Below are 23998 nucleotides of genomic sequence, written 5' to 3' on the forward strand. Positions count from 1 at the left end.
AGTCACTCCCTGCACTGTATTAAGGAATATTTTCCGCTTATTAATTTAACCACCCAAATCCAACATCCGTGTAAATATTAAAATGGCAATTGTTCATTATATTCAGTTCAAAGACAGGTGGAGGAGTATGTCATTTTTTAAATTTTTTCAATGAAAACTGATTGAAACGCTTGTACAAGACAGTGACCAAAACTAGTGACAAATGGTCCCAATGACAGTAGTGTCAAATTCTTGTCTAATTGTCATGAATTTTTATTTTAGCTGTGGACAATTATTGGTGCTTGGGATAAGGCTTTATTTTAGATTTAAGAACATTGCCTAGTCTGTATAAGTAAAAACCAATTGTCATTGAGCAATTTGATTTAATTTCTTGGTACAGAATGTAATAGGGGAATCTTGGTTATCAATATAAAACATACAAAATAATCAACAACATACACTCAACATTTCCTAGTAGACCATACATGTGCCTTGATTGTTACATCATGATATAATGATGCAATTCACAAAAGCTGGTGATAGCTGTCATCATTTACAGCCATTACAAGCACCATGATTGGTACTAGGGTCAACTCAAGAATGGCACACATGCATACAGTACATCATTTTGAAGCCTGCTTCATCACTATAAAACAGTTGGTTATCCCTGTCAGGTTGGGTCACATGTAATTCATGACACAAACTAAAAATCACATAAAAATAAAAATAACAGTGAAAGCTGTAATTGGATCCTTTAAAAAAGCACCAAAGTGCCGGTCTGCTCTGACGTATGATCCTCCTCATGGGGGATACAATACACTGTTACTCTTTACATGGAGTCCCCAAGGGAATCAGAGTCATCCAGGGACAGGGGAAGGTACAGATCCTGTAAAAAGAAACAAGAGCGGCATTTGTTAACTTCAAAGAAAATTAACTAATAATGAGACATGAAAACGTATCTTCTCACTGGAGCTAAAATCCCTCATACAATGTATACTGGGTCGACAACCATAAACTGTTCAACGTATGCAAAATATACTACGCAGCTACACCCTGTATGATAGGTTATGGTAACAAAGCTCCTACTTGGGTATCTCGCCACCCTTCTATATAGAAGGGAAAATGGATTTCAGATGTAGTGATTGCTACATCTAGTAGTACCCTACAATCTTCCTGGCACAGAATGCTAATGGATTATTTTTTTTAAACCCTGCAGTTTTGTGTAATATTCACAGTATACGCAGGCACGGTACAAAATTAGAGAAAATATAGAGCAGATAACTCACAAAATCCAGAAGAAAGGAAATTTATTTCATATACTCATGAAAACCCCAAGAATTAAAAAAGGTATATCAAATTCAATATAAAAACACGGGGCACGCTGAACACAGCACTTTCGAGGCTTTCCTTTCTTCTGGATTCGTGAGGTGTCTACACTATATTTTCTCTAATTATATACAGGGCTGCTTATGATGTAGATACTCCATCAACTTTGACGTTTTTTAAAAAAAAAATCCATTAACATACGGCCCACAGGAGATCATGGCGAACTACTTGACACAATCAATCACTCCATCTGAAATCCAATTTTTTGTATATTGGAGTTTGGTGACTATCAATTTTTTGTGCTCTGCTTAAGTCCACTCGGATACGGGCTGCCGCAGTTCTATTCATTCTTTGTGCACATAAACCTGAAGTTAAAAATATATAATATTAACATTGGCATTCCCGCAATCTTTTTAATGTGCTAAAATGCCCTATTACTCAGGGATTTACCTAGGGTACTATGGATTACATGGATCAAATTTTGATTCAGGTTTTCTTTTATTTGCATAGCTTTAAAAAGGTATTGGCCCCATTCAGATGGCTCCTAGTATTGTGTGTATATCACACTGGTTTCTAAATGTAATATCCACTGTGAACAAGTTACTGCTCCCTTAACCGGTTCAGGACCGGGCTATTTTGATCCTTCAGGACCGTTTTTAGCACGCGTTAGTTAAACAGCTATAACTTTTTTAATTTGTTGGGCTAGTGACATGATTTTTGCAATGTTTTTTCTGTAGCCAATGCAGGTTTCTTTTTTTTATACACATCGTCTTTGCCATTTTAGAATTTTTAGGCTTAAAGTTTGAAAATAATAGTAAAAAAATAAGCTTTTTGACTTTTTCGCTTTTTTTTTCTGGTAATAACATAGTTATACCCTAAAATAGTATCGTCCTTGTCTACTGTAAATTGTAATATATTACATGTCTATTTTAGGGTAATTGGCTCAGGACTAGCGTTACGACAATGATTGGCGGAGACGACAAAGTTTTTTTTGGGGTGGATATTTTATGTGTATTTATTATAAATTTGTTTTGCACTTTATTTTACTTTTATATTTTTTTATTATTATGGTCTGTCCCTCAAAGGTCAGAAAAGGCCTTTGGGGGTTTTTTTTTTTCTACTTCTTTTATTGTCACTAATAGGGCTGTGCTGGGTCTAGTGAGACCCAGCCGCAGTCTGCCACTAACGGCATGCCGGCGATAATGTGACCAGTCACATGATCACCAGGACCAATAGGAGGCAGCGGCAGTGCTCATTGAGCGCTGTGTAGAAGAGATTAGAGCGAAAGCTGCTTCTATCCTCTCTTCAGGGTCCCCGGCAGTCACTGACCGCTCAGGCAGCAAGCTAAAACCCGCTCCGTAAATAGTCTATGGCGCAGGTTTTAAGAACCCGAACGCTCGCTGTGAATTTACGAATTTAAGGGAACCGTTTAAAAGCGTTTGTACAGTCATAAGAAATTGATGGCCTATTCTCAGGATAGGCCATCAATATCTGATCGGTGAGGGTCCAACTGTCGACACCCCCACGATCCGTTTTGAACGGGGCGTGGGGCTCGTACAAGCGCTGCTTCCCTTCATTTCTTTCCTGCTTGTATTGTGAATCGCCAACAAACTTTTAGTGGCGGTTCACAATATTAAAGCCTTCTCCCAAGTTAATGGGAGAAATGTGTAATACTTTGAACCACCGCTTCATGTAAGTCGGCGATTCACAGTATGAGCAGTGTCAGTAATGAAGGGGAAGCAGCGCTCGTATGAACTCCACAGCCCCTTCAAAACAGCTGATCGGCGGAGGTGCTGGGAGTCGGACCCCCACGATTAAATATTGCTAATAATACTGCGGTAGGCATAAAATAATTGTGCTTTAGATATAGATTTAGTATACATGATGATATAGAATATTACTGAAGCAGGTCCAGCATGTCACCAAAACAGGTGGTACAGTCAATGGGTTTATTAAAATTAATTAAATATGTTATAATATAATCATTTAATACTCATTCTAATAATAATAGTTTTATCCTTCCTTGTAGCAAAAAACTAAAATTGTTCTCTTTCATATATATTTTCCTGTCAATTATTCTAGTAAATCAGGCATAATTGTGTAAATAAATTGCAGCATTAGGGATCAATCAGGAGAAGAAACATAATACCTTGTGCTTGCGAAGACTTCCAGGACTGGTTGGGGTAGAGATTGGAGACTGCTTGGATTTAGGTGTGGATAGTTGACTGCTTGAAGTACCATTAGCTGTTAAGAAAGAAACACAGATTTATAATATAACATGTTGGTATATCATATAATTACTCAGCCTTCACTCACCTACAGTAGTATTATTGAGGAAGAATGAACCCGGAATCCCACTTATAACACATTGTTTTGTTAGTAATGTAAATGAATAAAGCCTTTGTGAGCCAAAAGCCTGTGTCCTGCAAGCCTGGCTCAAGATTCATGAATTGGGAAATCAGGAATGTTCTGCCAAATCATATGACACGTGAGACAGCCCCACTATATAAGTTAAAGTCATTAACAGCACTATAGATACCAGTGTAGAATTTTATTACCCTCTTGTTTCTTCCTAAGGTTTGCTGGTCTGAATTTTACCCCTGGCAGCGTTCTCTGTGTAGAAGACCTAGGAAGCACAACAAGCAATCCCGTATTCCTGACCAGCCATATACTTTATATATTCATTGACCTGCCATAAACAATTTTCTGTCCCCCTTCTATATCATTCCCTACCACGATATATTTGAATTATGTGATATTCTAAACCCCTCCAATTATTAATTTAGGTTAGCTGCGTATACAGCACTCCAGAAATTTTCTATTTGTAAGGCTCCATTCACATCGCGTTAAGGCACTACGTTAATCTTGTACGTCGGGAAAGCTCCCGACGTACAAGATAAATGTGTCCATAGGGCTCCATTATCCTGACAGAGACCAAAAGAGTTTCCTTTTGGCCTCCATTGGTCTGGTATACTTTTTTTTTTTAAGGATTGATTAGCGTAGTAGACTATTCCATCCTGAGGGATCCCGCAGAAAAAACGTATACCACACGTTATACGTTTTTTTAACACGGGAGCCAATGTACGGCATCCGCCACAGGTACACATTAAACATATGCCTCGGGGAGCTCCCAACATCACAGTATATATATGGACAGTGAAGTCAGGAGCTTCCACAACGTTGGAGTGCTTGGGCAGAGCGTTGGCTCTGTCCAGGGACTCCGGACCTGGGAAAACTCCTGAAATCACAGTCCATATATTAACAGTGACTTCAGGAGTTCCCGATCGCTGGATTACCTGGCAGAGCACCAGCTAATGCTCTGCCCGTGGACTCCTGCACTCCTCCTGACGTCACCGTCCATAAATGGAGAGTGACTTCAGGAGTTTTGCCAGGGCCGGGCCCCAGGCAACGTATCCCACTGTATGCCATATAGTGGTATACGTTCAGGCCTTTTGTACTGATGCATACGTTGGTGGTCTTCCCGACGTGTACCCCCTGACGGAAGCCCCTAACACAATGTGAATGAGGCCTAACAGAGGTAAGAGCTAACTACTAAATAATTGCCATTTTGCTGTGCTTTGTTTGCAGAATTCTAGAATGATTTCTTCTGCAATATGGACAGAATTGCCAAAAATAATGAAACATTTCAGTGCTCTGTACCTGCAGAATTAAAAATTTTTGTATCCACAGAATCTAACAATGAGGGGTTAAGACATTGACTAAGTGACGTGTATTAGCCCTGTTGCACACGACCGAGTGCCACTCGGACGGCATACATGGTCATGTGCATTAGGGAATAGATATAATTGTAGAAACTCAAATCTACAATAAGAGATGTGGCAAATACAGTATATAGAGCTAGAGAAGTCCATGGTAGTTCTGCATTGTGAAGACAAAATATTCACAATAAAAAATCGTAAGGCACAGTGAAACATCCTTGACCATGTCTAGTAGACCACACACACACACACACACACACACACACACACACACACACACACACACACACACACACACACACACACACACACATCGATTAATTTACTAAACTTTTTCCAGTAAATACATATGCTTAATAATCTAGTATTGTGGTAACTGCTCATGACATAATGCATTTACTGTATATAAATAGTAGAATCAAGTATGGCCTGTCTCACCTGCATGATGATTGCATTTAAGATTTCTGTACATTTACAAGGCAATAAATAGGTTTGTGTCAACCATAGAGGTTTGCCTGTTATGATTAGGGGTTCCTTAAAAGATTGAGTATTGTATTTTAAGTGGGTTCCCAGCTGTTATCATTCCTCATAACAGAGTCTTATGTTCTCAGCACTCATTCCCAACTAAAACCTGTTAGCTTTTCGGCAGGGTTACCATTTTACTGAACAGTGCTGAAACCTCTGAATAAACACAACTTTAGGAACCAAGTCTTACTTTGGAGATCTTTTGCCCCCTGGCATTTGTCACAAGAAATATTTCAAATGTTGGTATTCAGCAATGATTTAGATTTCACGGTATGTCAAATCTCACAGCAAACTAAAAATATATTACGTACCTTGGTATTTACAACATTGGCATATTGTGCCCGGGCCTGCTGGAGGCCAGACCTTAGCCACATCACTATTGCCTTGACATGTACAGAATAAGACAGGATGAAAGATATACAGAGGGCAGAATAAATATCCAATTTCTACATTTCTGCTAAATGCCGCATATCTCTAAAATTATGTAGACAACTGCTGACATTTAAGGAAAAGGTAAAAAAATCACCACAATGAAAACATGTCTGAATCATCCAAAATACAGAAGGTAAATAAATTTCAGGCTAACCCGTTAGTGACCGCCAAAACACCATTTCACGGTAGCCACTAATGGGCTTTATTTAGATGAATACGCCTTTTCACGGCGCTGCATCGGAATAAATAAACAAAGTAGGTAGCCGTTAAATCTCCCTGCTCTCAGCTACCTCCGGTAGCTGAGAGCTGGGAGCAGCCCTGCACGAACAGGCGAGATCGATATCAGTATCGATCTCACCAGTTTAATCCCTTTCTCACCCCACCGGCATCCTTAGATAAGATCGCAGGATGCTGGTGGTTTCTATGGCAGCCGGGGGGCCTAATAAAGGCCCCCAGCTCTACCACTAGTTATGCCTGTTATGCCAGAGGCATGGCCAAGCAGATGTCTGTCCATTTTATACGGACAGGCACAAATACACTGCAATACAAAAGTATTGCAGTGCATTATAACTGTGATCGGAGGATCGCATAGTGAAGTTCCCTAGTGGGACTAGTAAAAAAAAAAGTTGCATAAAGTTAATAAAAATAAAAAAAAAAGTAAAAAAAACGTACAATTATTTGGTATCGCCGGGTCCGTAACGACCCCAACTATAAAGTTATTACATTATTTAACCCGCACGGTGAACGCCGTAAAAAATAAAATGAAGAACAATGCAAAAATTGCTGTTTTCTGTGAATCCTGCCTTAAAAAAAATGTGATAAGAAGTGATCAAAAAGACGCATCTACTCCAAAAGGGTACCAATAAAATTGTCCCGCAAAAAAAAAGCCCTCATATAACTGCATTGACGGAAAAATCAAAAAAGTTATGGCTCTTGAAATATGGAGACACGAAAACAAATTTTGACAAAAAAAGGCTTTTTACTGTGTAAAAGTAGTAAAACATACAAAATCGATATAAATTTGGTATCGCTGCAATCACAACAACCTGCTGAATAAAGTTAGTGTTATTCATATCACACGGTAAACGACGCAAGTTTAGGACGCAAAAAGTGTGGCCAAATTGCAGTTTTTCTTCCTATTCCCTCCCAAAAAAAAGTTAATAAAAGTTAAATCAATAAATTTTATGCACCCCAAAATGGTGCTATTAAATAAAAAAAGTTATAGCTCTTTGAATGAGACGATGGAAAAACGTAAAAAATAGCTTGATCATTAAAACCTAAAATAGGCTGGTCACTAAGGGTTTAAAAGTCTTTTAGAAGCTTTGCAAAATATTTTAAATGAAAGTAAGCATCAACTAAATGTCAACTAAGACTGGCCAGTCTCGACTTATCCAACTGCTGACCCGCTTCTAGAAAAAGACCTGCGCCATTTATTTATAATATGAATGCTGCCATAGTGGACGGTCAAATTGTTAAATAATGTAGGATTTTTTGGGATTTTGCATTAAGTATCTTTTATACATTAGATGGTTGTTTAAACACAAGAAAAGCGCTGTTAGTGCGTCTGCTTTTATTAACTTTCTATGGCAATGCACGATTCACCAGGTTAGGTAAAGCAATGCCCTGAATATCTTAAACTTCTCTTTGATTATATTATTATGGTTGCCAGAAGAACCTTAAGATTCTAAATGGGATAAGGCCCTCTTCACATCGCCTTTATGCCTTCTGTCGGAGGCATACATTGGGAGGACTCCCCACGTATACCTCTGACTGAAGGCTGCAACGTATCTCACTGTATGGCAAACAGTGGGCTACGTCGGCCCAGAAGTCACTGTCCATTTATAGATTGTGATGTCATGGGGCTTCCCCAGGGCCAGACTCACAGGGGAGAGCAGCTCTGCCTAATAGTGGCATCTGTCACCATAAGCTATCATGTTAAAAGAACGTATACCACGCAGTATACTTTTTATGCGCAATCCCTCAGGATGGAATAGCGTAGTCTATTACGCTATTCCATATTTAAAGAAAAAAAAAAAAAAGGTATACCAACATATACACTCCATTGGCCTCAGTAGGGCTAATGGAGCCCTATGGACAGGTTTAACATATATCTTGGGAGCTTTAAATGTAGTTCATAAAACGCGATGTCAAGAGGGCCAAAAACGTTGGAACTCATTTATTAAACATTTTTAACTTATATTTCATAGTCCACTCTTATTCTAGATCTATAATACACATTACTAAATTTTTCACTGACAGGTTTTAATATCAGAAAGTGATTTACTTAAGACATAACGATTACGGAGATAAATCGTACTACATAGACGCTGCTTATCTCTTCCTGCAGACATGACCTGGCACATATCGATTTTGAAAGAAGCTCCTTTTCCTGAGTAACTGACATGTAATTCTCCCTCGGTCTTTAAAAAGAGGTTCTTCAGCAGCTGCAGTGTATATTATACAATTCTGTGTCCACATCTTCTACAGAAAATTAGAATACACACACCTTAGATAATAATAATAATCTTTATTTTTATAGCATCTGCAGATTCCGCAGCACTTTACAATTTAGGCCTTTATAATTAGATACTGTGGACATTTTTGAAAAGGATGAGGATGTTTTATATCTAGGTACGGGGTATAGAGAAAAGACCACGGCGCCACATAGTGTAATTCAGTAAGGTAGGCTGATGGAGGAATGAAAAACCATGCTCACCAGATTGCCGTAGGGTAAAAGCGGATAAGCCACGAGTGCTGCTGCCAGATCCAATCCGGTTACCGAGGGAAACCGCTGATTTGTAGTAGGTTGGTGGAGATAGATCCGTTTTTCTCTCCACCAACCTACTACAAATCAGCGGTTTCCCTCGGTAACCGGATTGGATCTGGCAGCAGCACTCGTGGCTTATCCGCTTTTACCCTACGGCAATCTGGTGAGCATGGTTTTTCATTCCTCCATCAGCCTACCTTACTGAATTACACTATGTGGCGCCGTGGTCTTTTCTCTATACCCCGCACTTAGATCGGTTCCCATCGGCTCCCTCCGAAGCTGATATCCCGATTACAGGAGCACCTCTACCTGGGCGAGATCTTCTTTCTTCTTACCCACTGGTTGTTGGATTCCCCTCCTGCACTGGCAGCCGCATGAACCTTTGAGAGTTACCAGGACATCATCTATATCATCATCTACCACCACTCGTTTACTCCTCTAACACCTGATTTCTCCAAGAACTATGTTGGACTTCGTCACCAACAGAAACCTACTACGGGAACGGCTCATTTTGGAATCAATTGGAAACGATGTTCTACCTGGATCCCCTCACATAGTGAGTACGAACCTTTCTGCGGTACAAACCCAGAGGATGACTGACCTTTATTTATCCCTAGAGGATGCCTTGAAAAAGGAAGCTCTACAGAGCATAGACTGCCGTTTTCTATTGTTGTACATTTCTGAGAATATTGCACCTAGAGGTCTGAGGATTTTAACCACTAACCCTTATCCTGACGACACTGTCTTCAGCACTGACTGGAAAACCTTCACCGACTCATGCCATACAGGCTACTTAGAAAGGCTACATAACAAACGTACCTCACTTAGCAATAAACTTAGCTCCGAAATTATGTTGATTAAAGACCAACTCCTAAGCTTTGAAGACCAGTGTGATTTCTACAAACTAGAGAAATCCACTAATAATAGGCTAATCATCTATGAGAAAGAACTCATCTCTAAGAAAGCGAAAAAATTGCTGAGAGACCGTGCAGACTATAATCTTAATCCCTCCGGTGAATGGAGACCCATTTCCCTCCCTAGCTCTCACAAGAACCCCACCGTGCCCGAATTTAACATTGTGCCGAAAGGGAACAAATTAATTCAGGCTAATCCTATTACTCCTCGCGAGAAGAGTTTTACATACAGTAGATCTTTCAGGAATAGTTCCAAGACTAGACCAACCAACATTGGGGCAATCCCCCAAATGCAAGTTTGTGACACCATTGTAAATAAAAAACACCCCTTGACTGACGTCCCCAACAAACCAACCAAAAGCGCAATTCCCAACATCATAGCCAACATTTCCCGTCCCCAAGGATTTAAAACTCAACAAATACCCATTAACGCTTTTAAATCCTCTGACCTAGATCTTCATCTCTCTAGACTTATTTCCACTACTGAACCAATGGAATTGCCCCTCACCAGCAACTCCCCTGTATTCTCCTTCAACGACACGATGGACGACAGCAATTCATCTCTATTACAATTATCTACCCATAACTCCCCTCAGTCCCCCAATCCGAATTCACCCGTCATCATATTTCATCAGCCTCCAGAAGGTTCAGATCCACCTCATAGGTATACCACCACGAATACTGAGACAGACCTAGCCACCTCTGCCCTTGATTATACTTACACAGCAACATCTTTTTTAGGTCTCCCCTCACAGTTAGTCGGCCCCCCTCTAACTCCCACAATCATGAGCGAGGAATCACTAATGCCATTCATCAGGAGCCCGAAAGCCCAAACAATCACCAACCTATTTTCCATGCTACACAAAATCTCTACGAAAAGAAAGCTGGCCACAGACCTAGAGGACGGAGAGGAGGAAAAAACCGAAACAAACAAACCTTCCCTCAGCAAAAAGAGGAACCTTGTCCCCCACCAGGAATAATAAAAATATTCAACATATCCTCTTATACTTTGAATACTCATGAACACAGTTTACTCAGCAAAGGTCTTTCATTTTGCCCAACATCATCAATTGATACTTTCGAACTATTCATGGACCTCAACAGATTCATACGTAAACTAACCCTGACAAGACATTTTGCTATGGCCAAACACACCACCACTCCTGTGGATGCCTCTGAACAACCCCTAAACAGTCCCCTTACCAATGCCATCCCGGTAGATGTCCACCCGAGGTCAACATTTTACCCAACTCATCACCAGGGGCCCTTGTTGGAAACTTTTTCCACCCTAGTCAATAACGATTTCAGGTCAATCGAAACACTAGCACACCACCCTGATAACCTAACCCCAAACGAAAGAAAAGCTTTGAAAACTCTCCAAAAAAATGCCGACATTGTCATCCGCCCGGCAGATAAGGGAGGAGGCATAGTTATCCAAGACAAAACAAAATATCTCTGCGAAACCACAAGAATCCTGAGTGACACCTCATTCTACCACACACTTGCCTCTAATCCATTATCCACGTACATATCCGAATACAAAAACTTCATAGAAACTGCTGCCACCGATGGTCTCATCACTAAAAAAGAGAAAACATTCCTGTCCGTCCCTTTTCCGAACATGCCCTTCATGTATCACTTACCCAAAATTCATAAGTCACTTTCAGACCCCCCAGCACGCCCGATTATATCTGGAATTGGCTCCCTTACCAGCAACCTGTCCCATTTCGTCGACCTTCACCTGCAACCATTAGTACTCACCCTACCATCATACCTAAAAGACTCCACGCAATTAATCAGAGACTTGAACAACCTCAATTTTGATCCCCTCACATCCCAAATTAGCTTTCTGACAGCCGACGTCACCTCGCTGTACAGCAACATCCCACACAACAAAGGCATTGAAATAACAGAATCATTTCTGTCATCCAACACTGCAATCCCTGAGTCACAAGTTCAATTCATTATCAACTGCATCAGATTTATTCTCCACCGTAACACTTTCAGTTTTAACAATAAATTTTACAATCAAGTAAAAGGATGTGCAATGGGCACTCGGTTTGCACCAGCCTACGCAAACCTCTACATGGGTGCCTTTGAAAATACATACATTCATGGCCCCCATCGATTCAAGAGCAACATATTACTATACAGACGATATATAGACGACCTATTCATAGTCTGGAGAGGAAGCAACGAAGAAGCTTCCCAGTTCATTGAGAACCTCAATAGCAACAACTACGAACTAACCTTCACACACACATTTTCCCCTGTCTCCATTGACTTCCTTGACCTTACTATCAGCCATGATAGAGTTAGCAACCAATTCATTACACAAACCCACTTTAAACAAGTAGATGTTAATAGTTATATCGATTTCAGAAGCGCCCACTACCGCCCGTGGCTTTTAAACATACCGTTTGGCCAGTTTAGGAGAATCAGGAAAAACTGCAGTACAGATAACCATTATCAAAAAGAGTGCAATGTACTAGAAAAACTTTTCATCGACAAACACTTCCCCCTAAAACTAATAGAAGGTGCAAGAACTAAGGCCACTGAACTAACACAAAACTCCTGCCTAAATCCGCCCCTCAAAAACTCAGGGCCTGCTAAAAACTTCAACACCAATTTCATCACCACGTATAACAAAGGAAACAAAATTATCAGGACAATTTTGGGCAAACATTGGCACATCATCAAGAGTGACCCCTTTCTGAAAGACCTGATTCCGGCCAAACCCAGTATCACTTTTAGGCGGTCCCTAAACCTCAAAAATATTCTAGCCCCTAGTAGAATCAAGAAGCAAGTATCATCAAACACGCATTTCCTGTCCGATCTGAAAGGATCCTATAAATGTGGTCATTCCCGTTGCCTATGCTGTAATATCATTAGTAACAAAAAACACACATATACATCCACAGTCACCAACGAATCTTTCCCTATCAGAACATTCCTCAATTGCGGCAGTTCATACGTTGTTTACCTTATTGAATGCCCATGCCAACTACAATACATTGGCAGGACCACCCAATGCCTGAGAACCCGGGTCAATAACCACCGCTTCAATGTTAACACCGGCTTCGTGAAACACAGTGTATCTCGCCACTTTGCTCAGATACATAAATGCCAATTTAACCTAATCAGTATTACTCCTATAGAACACATCCATCCAGATGTTCCAAATAGGTTCAATAAACTAAAACAACGGGAAAATTATTGGATTTTTAAAATGGACACACTACATCCAAGGGGCCTGAACGACATTTCGGAATCAGCCTTGGACTAACCCTACCAACAGCAACTATCCCTCATGCATTCACGATTCTATAGCCAATCTACTTGTTGTAAATACACTACTAGTAAAACTCACGATGCTCCCGTTATTCAAAATCCAGACAATTGAAGTAAAAACATCTTTACAACTATCCCCCATATACACATATATTACTATATTACTGTATTACAATATATTCCCCTTACCTACGTATCCTCAGCAGAGGTTCTTCATTCTTCTCCTATTACATCCACACGAACCCCCGTGGTTTGCGTGTCAACGTGCGGGCCACCATGCGTTCCACCACATGCGCCCCACCTCCTAACTTTGGTCCCTCCCGGCCACCGTAGTTTACATGGTCTCCTTGACAACGATTCAAACACTAAGAAACTGAAACCGACACACTATCTAAATACCTAATTCTGAGAGAAGTAAACAACAACAAACACACATTATTGCCGTCCTAAGTTTATTAACACTGTTTTGGGAACTATATCCTATTTTTCAATAAAAGGCTGCGTTCCCATTAGTACCGCAAATCCAGATGTGACACGTATCCCGTTTTAGCTTATCCTCCATTATACATTTTAATTGTGTATTTAACCAAGTACCATTTGTTTTTATTACTTAACCTCAGTATATATTGTTTTCTCTGTTGTTTGCCTATTTTTATCTTGAACTTTGACCCCCAAAGTTTTTTGGCTTTTTTTTTATGTCAACTTCTGCCTCATCTGAATTGGGCCAATCACTACTCAGTGGTGTGTATTTATACTGTCCTGTTTTAAAACAATTTTATTCCAGTTCGGCGTCGAAACGCGTTGCTACTGCAATAAAACATTCATCAATATTACAAGAGACTACTCGTTTCTCCACCGACTTGTACCACAAAGCAGCGCCGAGATAGATCCGTTTTTATATCTAGGTAGCTCATCCTTAAATCAGCGTCTAGTGTAAATTCTAAGGATTAATGTACTCCCTACTATAAATTATAAAAAATATTAGAAAGCACCTTCAATTTCTGTGGATTGTATAAACGCACTCAGTCTGTGGCCTTGTGTTTGTACATGGTCACAGAGCTTCTTGGTAAACTTCTTCAGGGAAGTCTTAAGATACATCTGTCTGAGCTTCTCTTCATGTTCCTCATTGTGTTGTAAATGAATAATACTGCATTTAACGTTTTTACACTGTACTTTCCCAGTAAACTGAGGGGAGAATCTATCAACCTTTCTACGCCAGTTCTCTGGCCCCAAACATCGCAAATTGCCCTTAAATATGCAACTCTTAGAAACGTTGTGCCTCCCTCGCCACTTTTGTAAAAGGGGGCATTACTTCCCAAATAGGGGTGGGGCCACAGCAGCTCGACAAATTTATTATAATTTACACCAGAAAAACTGCCATAAATTATAGATTTCCTTCAGTGGGGCATAGCAAGGTAGAGGCCAGTGCCAGGGAAGCATACCTTACCCCCCCCTGTTTAGACTACACCCCCTTTCACCATCCCCATCGGACAATTTAAAAAAGAAAACAAAATAATTATTCTCACCTCTCCTCTAACTTCTCTCCATCCGTGTCCCCTCAGGCTGCCACAGCATGCTGCGGCTCATATAAGGTCCTGACAACGAACAGCTTCAGGATGTCGTATGTAAGTCAGCACTCAAGACGTTAAGTGCTGCATTGCATTTAAGGCCCAGATGCTGCTCGGCGTCAGGACCTTGTTTGAGCCGCAACATGCTGAGGGAACCTGAGGAGACATGGAGGAAAGAAGCAAAAAGGAGTGGTGAGGAGAGTTTAAATTGTTTTTAATTTATGTCAAATGCCGGGAAGAGGGGGGGGGGGGAATGAATGTCGCACTGCCGCTGGATATACCAACAATTTTAAAATCCTGGATAACTCCTTTAAACATAATTTTATAATTTACATATATTATTTATCTACATAAAAAAGTTCTGTAACTTTGTAAATACACTTCATTACTTATCTTGTACTGATCTTGAGTTCTATCTCGTATTATAGTCCAGAGCTGCATTCATAATTCTGTAGGCTTTAGAGCTCAAATCTCGCAGCATTTCTTGGTAGCTCAATAGGTGCACAAAGCTTGCTCTGATGATTTGCATTTTGGGAAGTATAGTCATTCAATAGGAAATATACAGTAATCCAATATAGGAGAAACTGACTTACTGCATTATAGGAGCTCAGCTATGGATATATCTATCAACAAGCTTATTGACTGTTTTAATAGCAACCAGCAACCTGAATGATATCCCATTATCTATCACTTTCATTGCTTGTCTGAAATGTTGCCACAAGTACATGCATTGCACTTACAGTATGTATGGAAGTTCATCAATTGACCTGGTATGGCCATCAAAAGTAGATATCTTTGTGATGCTTCTTGAGTGAGATCACTCTGGGTGGACTATTCATGAAGGGATTTGAATGTTAGTTCAACCTTTTAATCCGAATGCTGTTCCTACTTCCTTTTGTTCTCGGAAAAATTGCTTGATCCTTGGCAGTGAGATCATAGACACATTCCCAAAAACAATCTGTGGCGTGTGCATGGTTGTTGTATGTGAATGGATCAAATGAGGTTGTACTTTTTGAAGTTTCCATGCCAGACGAGCCTCATTGCTCGATGACTATTAAGCCTAGAAGCCAACAGACTCCCTTGTTTGCCCGACTACTCCATGATTTGTTATGAAATCATAAGTCCAAGGAAAGACAGCTACACACCACCAGGTAAGGTAAGCTGTGTGACGGCAGGTATAGTCCAGCCAGTGGGGCAATGTGGTTGGCATTGTAATTGGTGTGGCTAAAAGTAGAAGGTGTAGGTCAGTGGTGGGTCGAAGATTAATTTACCTAAAGACCCACATGAATTAAGAGCTGGTCCTACACACACGGCTTTCCGTTAATATGAATCATTCATCACTAAAAGCATGTCATGAAGAGTATATTTGGAAATTGCATCAATAACAGCTCCTCATGATATTATTGTTGTTTTTTTGTTTTTTTACATGTAATGGTTATCCAGTGTATTGTTAATGGGCTGCAGACAGATTGATGTAAAACAGCCATTGGCTGCTGACAAATTTATTACGAAATTAATTTACAAGAATTTGATTTTCCATGCAATACTGCAAACTTTTATAGGGACAATCCAGCTGTATTTTCAATAATAGCATTAGATTGTGCAATTGCGATTTCGGCAATTCTCTAATATAATCCTAAAATGAACTACTTAGAGGACAACATTGAGAAAGTGGAGCATACTGTATCCAAGACTACGATCACATACTATATACTGGCTGTAAGATGAATTTAGTGCTAAGGGAGTTACACAATTAGAACAATAGACAGTTTGACTTAATGTAAAAAGTGGCAACTAGGGCTTTGGCATGCACAAAATATAAGGCTTCCAATCCCCAGAAGAAGCAAAACATTTCAATCTAATAAAGCACGTAGGAATATTTGTTTCTTTTGCAAATACTTGTTATTTCTTTATCAAAATATCCACTAGACAATAAATATATGAAGGTTATTGTTAAGGATCTGCCAGGCACAGCTTCTGTATCCACACCCATAGGTAATCAGTCTGCACCTACTTCTATGTCTGTGAGACTGACTCCATCTTCCACCACTCAGGATGGCAGGCTTAGGAGTGGGAGAGCCTATCACAGCCTGGCCAGCCGGAGCTAGCTCCCGCCCTCTGTCTATTTATACCTGCCTTTCCTGTTCCTCCTTGCTTGTGATTCTTCTCGTTTTGTTTCCTGGCCCTGCTGCAGCTTCTTGAACCATTTGACCCTGCTTCATATTGACCCTGGCTTACTGACTACTCTCCTGCTCTGCGTTTGGTACCTCGTACACTCCTGGTTTGACTCGACTTATTCACTACTCTCCTGCTCTGCGTTTGGTACCTCGTACACTCCTGGTTTGACTCGGCTCATTCACCACTCTTGTTGCTCGCGGTGTTGCCGTGGGCAACTGCCCCTTTTCCCGTGCTTCTGTGTACCCTTGTCTGTTTGTCTGTCGTGCACTTATTTAGCGTAGGGACCGTCGCCCAGTTGTACCCCGTCGCCTAGGGCGGGTCGTTGCAAGTAGGCAGGGGCTGAGTGGCGTGGAGATTAGGGCTCACTTGTCTGTTTCCTTACCCCCATCATTACATAATCACAAGCCAATATACCTACTCTACCCCGGTCCCTCACACTACTATGGACCCACTTGAGACCCTGGTTCAGCAAATGCAGGGTCTCTCCCTACAGGTCCAGGCCCTGGCTCAGAGGGTCAACCAGCCTGATGCTACCATGGTAGTGCCCCTCACCTCACCTCTTGAACCCCACCTCAAGTTGTCTGACCGGTTCTCAGGGGACCGGAAGACTTTTCTCTCCTTTCGGGAGAGTTGTAGGCTCTATTTTCGTTTAAAACCCCACTCCTCAGGTTCTGAGAGCCAGCGGGTGGGTATAATTATGTCCCGACTCCAGGAAGGGCCCCAAGAATGGGCATTCTCATTGGCTCCTGACGCCCCTGAACTTTCCTCCGTTGATCTTTTCTTTTCTGCTCTCGGGCTCATTTATGACGAGACTGACAGTACTGCCTTTGCCGAGAGTCAGCTGGTGACCTTACGTCAGGGTAAGAGACCTGTTGAGGAGTATTGCTCTGACTTTAGGAAGTGGTGCGTAGCTTCTCGGTGGAATGACCCTGCCTTAAGGTGCCAGTTTAGGTTGTGTCTGTCGAACGCCCTGAAAGACCTGCTAGTTAGCTATCCCTCTTCTGACTCCCTAGACCAGGTTATGGCTTTAGCGGTACGACTTGACCGACGTCTCAGGGGAGCGACAACTTGAACATTTTTGTGTTTTCTCCTCTGACTCCCCCATGATGCCTCCCGAGGTTCCGTTGCTTCGTTCTTCCACGGAAGACTCGGAGGTACCTATGCAACTCGGGGCCTCCGTGTCCCCCCAACAACGTAGAGAGTTCCGCAGGAAGAATGGTCTCTGCTTCTATTGTGGGGATGACAAGCATCAAGTGAACACCTGTCCTAGGCGTAAGAATAAGGAGCCGGAAAACTTCCGCGCCTAAGTGATCATCGGGGAGGTCACTTGGGCGCACAGGTATTTCCCGTAAATATGAAACATAATAAAATCTTGCTTCCCTTTCAGGTCTCTTTTGGTGGTAGGTCTGCTACCGGCAGTGCCTTCGTGGATTCAGGGTTGTCTGCTAATATCATGTCTGTGGAATTTGCTATGTCTCTAGCTATGCCTTTGATTGATTTGCCTAAACCTGTCCCGGTAGTGGGTATCGACTTAACTCCTCTTGCTAATGGTTATTTTACACAGCATACCCCTGTTTTTGAACTCCTTGTTGGCTCCATGCATTTGGAGCAGTGCTCTGTACTGTTGATGCAGGGATTATCGTCCGATTTGGTTTTAGGCCTTCCCTGGTTGCAGTTGCATAATCCCACGTTTGACTGGAATACTGGGGATCTTACCAAATGGGGTAATGAATGCTTGACGTCATGTTTTTCTGTTAATTCTATTTCTCCCCCTGAGGAGGTGAACACGCTACCTGAGTTTGTTCAGGACTTCGCTGATGTTTTCTCTAAGGAGGCCTCCGAAGTGTTACCTCCTCATAGAGAATACAATTGCGCTATCGATTTGGTACCAGGAGCTAAGCTCCCTAAGGGTAGGATATTTAATCTCTCTTGTCCCGAACGTGAAGCCATGAGAGAGTATATCCAGGAATGCCTGGCCAAGGGTTACATTCGCCCCTCTACTTCTCCGATAGGTGCTGGCTTCTTCTTCGTAGGGAAGAAGGATGGTGGTCTTAGGCCATGCATTGACTACCGTAACTTGAATAAGGTCACTGTAAGGAACCAGTATCCCCTTCCTTTGATTCCTGATCTCTTTAATCAGGTTCAGGGGGCCCAATGGTTCTCTAAGTTTGATCTACGGGGGGTGTATAACCTTATCCGCATCAAAGAGGGGGATGAGTGGAAGACTGCGTTTAACACGCCCGAAGGTCATTTCGAATACCTCGTCATGCCCTTTGGGTTGTGTAATGCTCCTGCGGTCTTCCAGAATTTCATAAATGAGATTTTAAGAGATTACCTCGGGGTATTTCTTGTAGTGTACCTTGATGACATACTTGTGTTTTCCAAGGACTGGTCCTCCCACATTGAGCATGTCAGGAAGGTGCTCCAGGTCCTTCGGGAAAACAAACTGTTTGCGAAGACCGAAAAATGTGTGTTTGGGGTGCAGGAGATACCATTTTTGGGTCAAATCCTCACTCCTCATGAATTCCGCATGAACCCCGCCAAGGTCCAGGCTGTGGCGGAATGGGTCCAACCTGCCTCCCTGAAGGCGTTACAGTGCTTCTTGGGGTTCGCTAATTATTACAGGAGATTTATTGCTAACTTCTCGGTCATCGCTAAGCCTCTTACGGACCTCACTCGCAAGGGTGCTGATCTCCTCCGCTGGCCTCCTGAGGCTGTCCAGGCTTTTGAGGTCCTTAAGAAGTGCTTTATCTCGGCCCCAGTGCTGGTTCAGCCCAACCAAATGGAGCCATTTATCGTGGAGGTTGACGCGTCCGAGGTGGGAGTGGGGGCTGTCTTGTCCCAGGGTACCAGGTCCCTCACCCATCTCCGTCCCTGTGCCTACTTCTCCAGGAAGTTTTCGTCCACTGAGAGTAAGTATGATATTGGCAACCGCGAACTCTTAGCCATTAAATGGGCATTTGAAGAGTGGCGCCACTTCCTGGAGGGGGCTAGGCATCAGGTAACGGTCCTTACCGACCACAAGAATCTGGTTTTCCTAGAATCTGCCCGGAGGCTAAATCCGAGACAAGCTCGATGGGCGTTATTTTTTACCAGATTCAATTTTTTGGTTACCTATAGGGCTGGGTCTAAAAATATTAAGGCTGATGCACTGTCGCGTAGCTTCATGGCCAGCCCTCCTTCGGAGGAAGATCCTGCTTGTATTTTGCCTCCAGGTATAATCATTTCCTCTATTGATTCTGATTTAGTCTCTGAGATTGCTGCTGATGAAGGTTCAGCTCCCGGGAACCTTCCTGAGAACAAGCTGTTTGTTCCCCTGCAATTCCGGCTAAGGGTACTTAGGGAAAATCATGACTCCGCACTATCTGGTCATCCAGGCATCCTGGGTACCAAGCACCTCATTGCCAGAAATTATTGGTGGCCTGGGTTGCCTAAAGACGTTAAGGCCTACGTCGCCGCTTGTGAGGTTTGTGCTAGGTCCAAGACTCCCAGGTCCCGACCAGTGGGCTTACTACGTTCTTTGCCCATTCCCCAGAGACCTTGGACCCATATCTCCATGGATTTTATCACCGATTTGCCTCCATCTCAAGGCAAGTCGGTGGTGTGGGTTGTAGCAGACCGCTTCAGTAAGATGTGCCACTTTGTGCCCCTCAAAAAACTACCCAATGCTAAGACGTTAGCTACCTCGTTTGTCAAACACATCCTGCGTCTCCATGGGGTCCCTGTCAATATTGTTTCTGATAGAGGGGTACAATTTGTTTCTTTGTTTTGGAGAGCCTTCTGTAAAAAGTTGGAGATTGATCTGTCCTTCTCCTCTGCCTTCCATCCTGAAACTAATGGCCAAACCGAGAGGACTAATCAGTCTCTAGAACAATATTTAAGGTGTTTTATCTCTGACTGTCAATATGATTGGGTCTCATTCATTCCCCTCGCCGAATTTTCCCTTAATAACCGGGTCAGTAACTCATCAGGGGTCTCCCCGTTTTTCTGTAATTTTGAGTTTAATCCATGGTTCTCCTCCGTTTCACCTGGTAGTTCCAACAATCCCGAGGTAGAGGTCATTCATCGGGAACTGTGCATCGTTTGGGCCCAGGTTCAGAAGAACCTAGAGGCGTCCCAGAGCATACAAAAAACTCAGGCAGATAGAAGACGTTCTGCTAATCCCTTGTTTATGGTCGGGGATCTGGCGTGGCTATCGTCAAAGAACTTGCGCCTTAAAGTCCCGTCCAAGAAGTTTGCTCCCCGGTTTATAGGGCCGTACAAGGTCATTGAAGTCCTCAATCCTGTCTCCTTCCGACTGGAGTTGCCCCCATCTTTTCGAGCACACGACGTGTTTCATGCCTCCCTTCTTAAACGCTGCTCCCCGTCCTTGGCTCCCTCGAGGAAACCTCCTGTCCCCGTTCTCACCCCTGAGGGGGTAGAATTAGAGGTGGCCAAGATTGTGGACAGCAAGATGGTCCAAGGCTCCCTCCAGTACCTGGTCCATTGGAGAGGATACGGGCCTGAGGAGAGGACTTGGGTACCTGCCTGGGATGTTCACGCTGGAGTATTGGTCAGGAGGTTCCACCTTCATTTCCCCAATAAACCAGGTCCATCTAGAAAGGGTCCGGTGGCCCCTCATAAAAGGGGGGGGGGTACTGTTAAGGATCTGCCAGGCACAGCTTCTGTATCCACGCCCATAGGTAATCAGTCTGCACCTTCTTCTATGTCTGTGAGACTGACTCCATCTTCCACCACTCAGGATGGCAGGCTTAGGAGTGGGAGAGCCTATCACAGCCTGGCCAGACGGAGCTAGCTCCCGCCCTCTGTCTATTTATACCTGCCTTTCCTGTTCCTCCTTGCTTGTGATTCTTCTCGTTTTGTTTCCTGGCCCTGCTGCAGCTTCTTGAACCATTTGACCCTGCTTCATATTGACCCTGGCTTACTTACTACTCTCCTGCTCTGCGTTTGGTACCTCGTACACTCCTGGTTTGACTCGGCTTGTTCACTACTCTTCTGCTCTGCGTTTGGTACCTCGTACACTCCTGGTTTGACTCGGCTCGTTCACCACTCTTGTTGCTCGCGGTGTTGCCGTGGGCAACTTCCCCTTTTCCCTTGCTTCTGTGTACCCTTGTCTGTTTGTCTGTCGTGCACTTATTTAGTGTAGGGACCGTTGCCCAGTTGTACCCCGTCGCCTAGGGCGGGTCGTTGCAAGTAGGGACTGAGTGGCGTGTAGATTAGGGCTCACTTGTCTGTTTCCTTACCCCCATCATTACAGTTATTCCCATGATTTAACATCACCCTGAGTGCCAAGTGGCCATAGAACATCCAGATTAATATTTATCCCTGGGAAGTCATGGTTTAGTGCGGAGACTTCACGAGAAGGAAAAGTTGGTACCTTGCTACGCCGAAGACGCCAACATGAACCTGGATCCTGCGTGTCAGAGACTCGCAAAACCAGTGTTCACCGAAGCCGTCAGTCCTGCTGACCTGACTAATTCGGCTGTGACTAAGATATTGCTTATATGTATCCAGGATATATAGAAGTTCTATCTAAAAAAGTAAACTTTTTTTTTTTTTTTTAAACAAAACCCATTTGAAAACTTGTTTAAAATACAATAAAACTTTGATTTATATTTTAAAAAAAACAGCTTCAAAAAGGTTTACATAGTCTTTAAATCATCTGAATAACCTACATGTATTTATTGTCTTCCGGATATTTTGATAAAGAAATAAGTATTTTCACAATAAACATAAGGCGTTACATAGTCATTATTTTTCTCTTTTTAATAAAACATCTATGGAATCCCTTCCCATCTGTCAGTCTAAATAACCTGTATATTTCTATGTTAGTTTTTTTGCGTTTATAACAATAATTCTGTGCGATTTTATTAGGTTTTGTAACATCCATTTAAACATCAGGTTTCATCACCTTACAGACTGACATATGCTGTCTCTGTGGTGCTGCCATCTTTAAAAGCCCGAGGGAGCAGAATGTAAAGTCAGGACCTGATAGACACTGTATCTCTAGTGTATAATTGCCGCAGCCTTGTCGAAATGCTTTTGTCTCCTTTCTCCAACCCCTCCATTAAGGAAGCATGAAATTAAAGCCCGGAAAACATCCCTTGCTGATTAGATTTTCTCGTTTGCAGGATTAATTTAGAACTTTTACAATTCTAGGCATCCTGAATTGCTTACAAAAGCGATGTAGTGTCCTTACTTTACTTTATTATAAATTAATAACCGAATAACACCACTTAAATTTTCAGGGAATAGAAGCCAAAGGCATCTAAGTGAGCAGGTTCTAAAATCTTGTCAAGTAACAATGGTTACACATAGCAAAGCTCTTGTGATATCAGAATGGAATGAATCACCTATATTATTTTTACTAATTAAAACCAGATAGTGAAACATCATTTTTTTTTCTAAGGTGTTTTTATTTCTTGATTCTAGATTTTTTTAAACTCTATTTTCAGTACATCATTTTTGGGGCAGCCATCTTATCTGTATTACCTTATATTGTAATGCGGTCTGTGATAATGAAACTGCTGAGAAGTGATCTCTACAGAACAGGAAGTGTCTGTCTATTGTGAGGCTCAGTGGCCAGAGTGAAAACTGCAAGATATGAGGATTATTTTTTAATATAGATATGACATCGAAATTATTAAAAAAAGAAAAGTAAAAAATATGTTTAACATAAAAACTTGATTTAAACAATAAGTAATTTTCTGATGACACATTCCCTTTAAGGCAGCCAAATGCTTAAATATCCTAAATGAAACAGTTTCAATGGTCTAATCTGATCATTTCCATTACATTAAGGGTCCGTTCACACGTTGCATAAATACTGTGGATTTTCTTCAACAGAATTAGTTACAGTAGCAGCAAAGTGGATGAGATAGAACAAATCTCATCCGCACGCTGTGTAAATGCGGAGCAGAAAAACGCTCAGAAATTGACATGCTGTGTGGAATTTTATTCCGCAGCATGTCAATTGTATTTGCGTAAAAACTGCTTATTTGTTGTGGGTTTTCCCCATTGTATTCAATGGGGAGGTAAAACCTGAAACAAATAGCAGTTGTTGCTTATTTTTGCAGCAGAATTAGGCTATGTTCACACGGGGTATTTTGCCGAGTTTTTTGACGCGGAAACCGCGTCGCAAAACTCGGCAGAAACGGCCCGAGAACGCCTCCCATTGATTTCAATGGGAGGCGTCGGCGTCTTTTTCCCGCGAGCAGTAAAACTGCCTCGCGGGAAAAAGAAGCGACATGCCCTATCTTCGGGCGCTTCCGTCTCCGACCTCCCATTGACTTCAATGGG

General features: G+C 42.1%; 1 protein-coding gene across 1 annotated transcript in view; it reads right to left on the reverse strand.

Moving 5' to 3' along the window:
- Window positions 1-348: 348 nt before the first annotated feature.
- The window catches only part of DCX (doublecortin), a 102511-nt gene continuing 78861 nt past the window's right edge, over window positions 349-23998 (reverse strand). The window contains exons 6-7 of the mRNA XM_075835829.1: window positions 3455-3549; window positions 349-865 (exon numbers count right to left, since the gene is read on the reverse strand). Coding sequence (XP_075691944.1) covers window positions 809-865; window positions 3455-3549 — 152 coding nt within the window. The 3' untranslated portion in view covers window positions 349-808. The remainder of the gene's footprint in view (window positions 866-3454; window positions 3550-23998) is intronic.

Source organism: Rhinoderma darwinii, chromosome 8 (genome assembly GCF_050947455.1).
Source record: "Rhinoderma darwinii isolate aRhiDar2 chromosome 8, aRhiDar2.hap1, whole genome shotgun sequence".
NCBI classification, from domain to species: domain Eukaryota; kingdom Metazoa; phylum Chordata; class Amphibia; order Anura; family Rhinodermatidae; genus Rhinoderma; species Rhinoderma darwinii.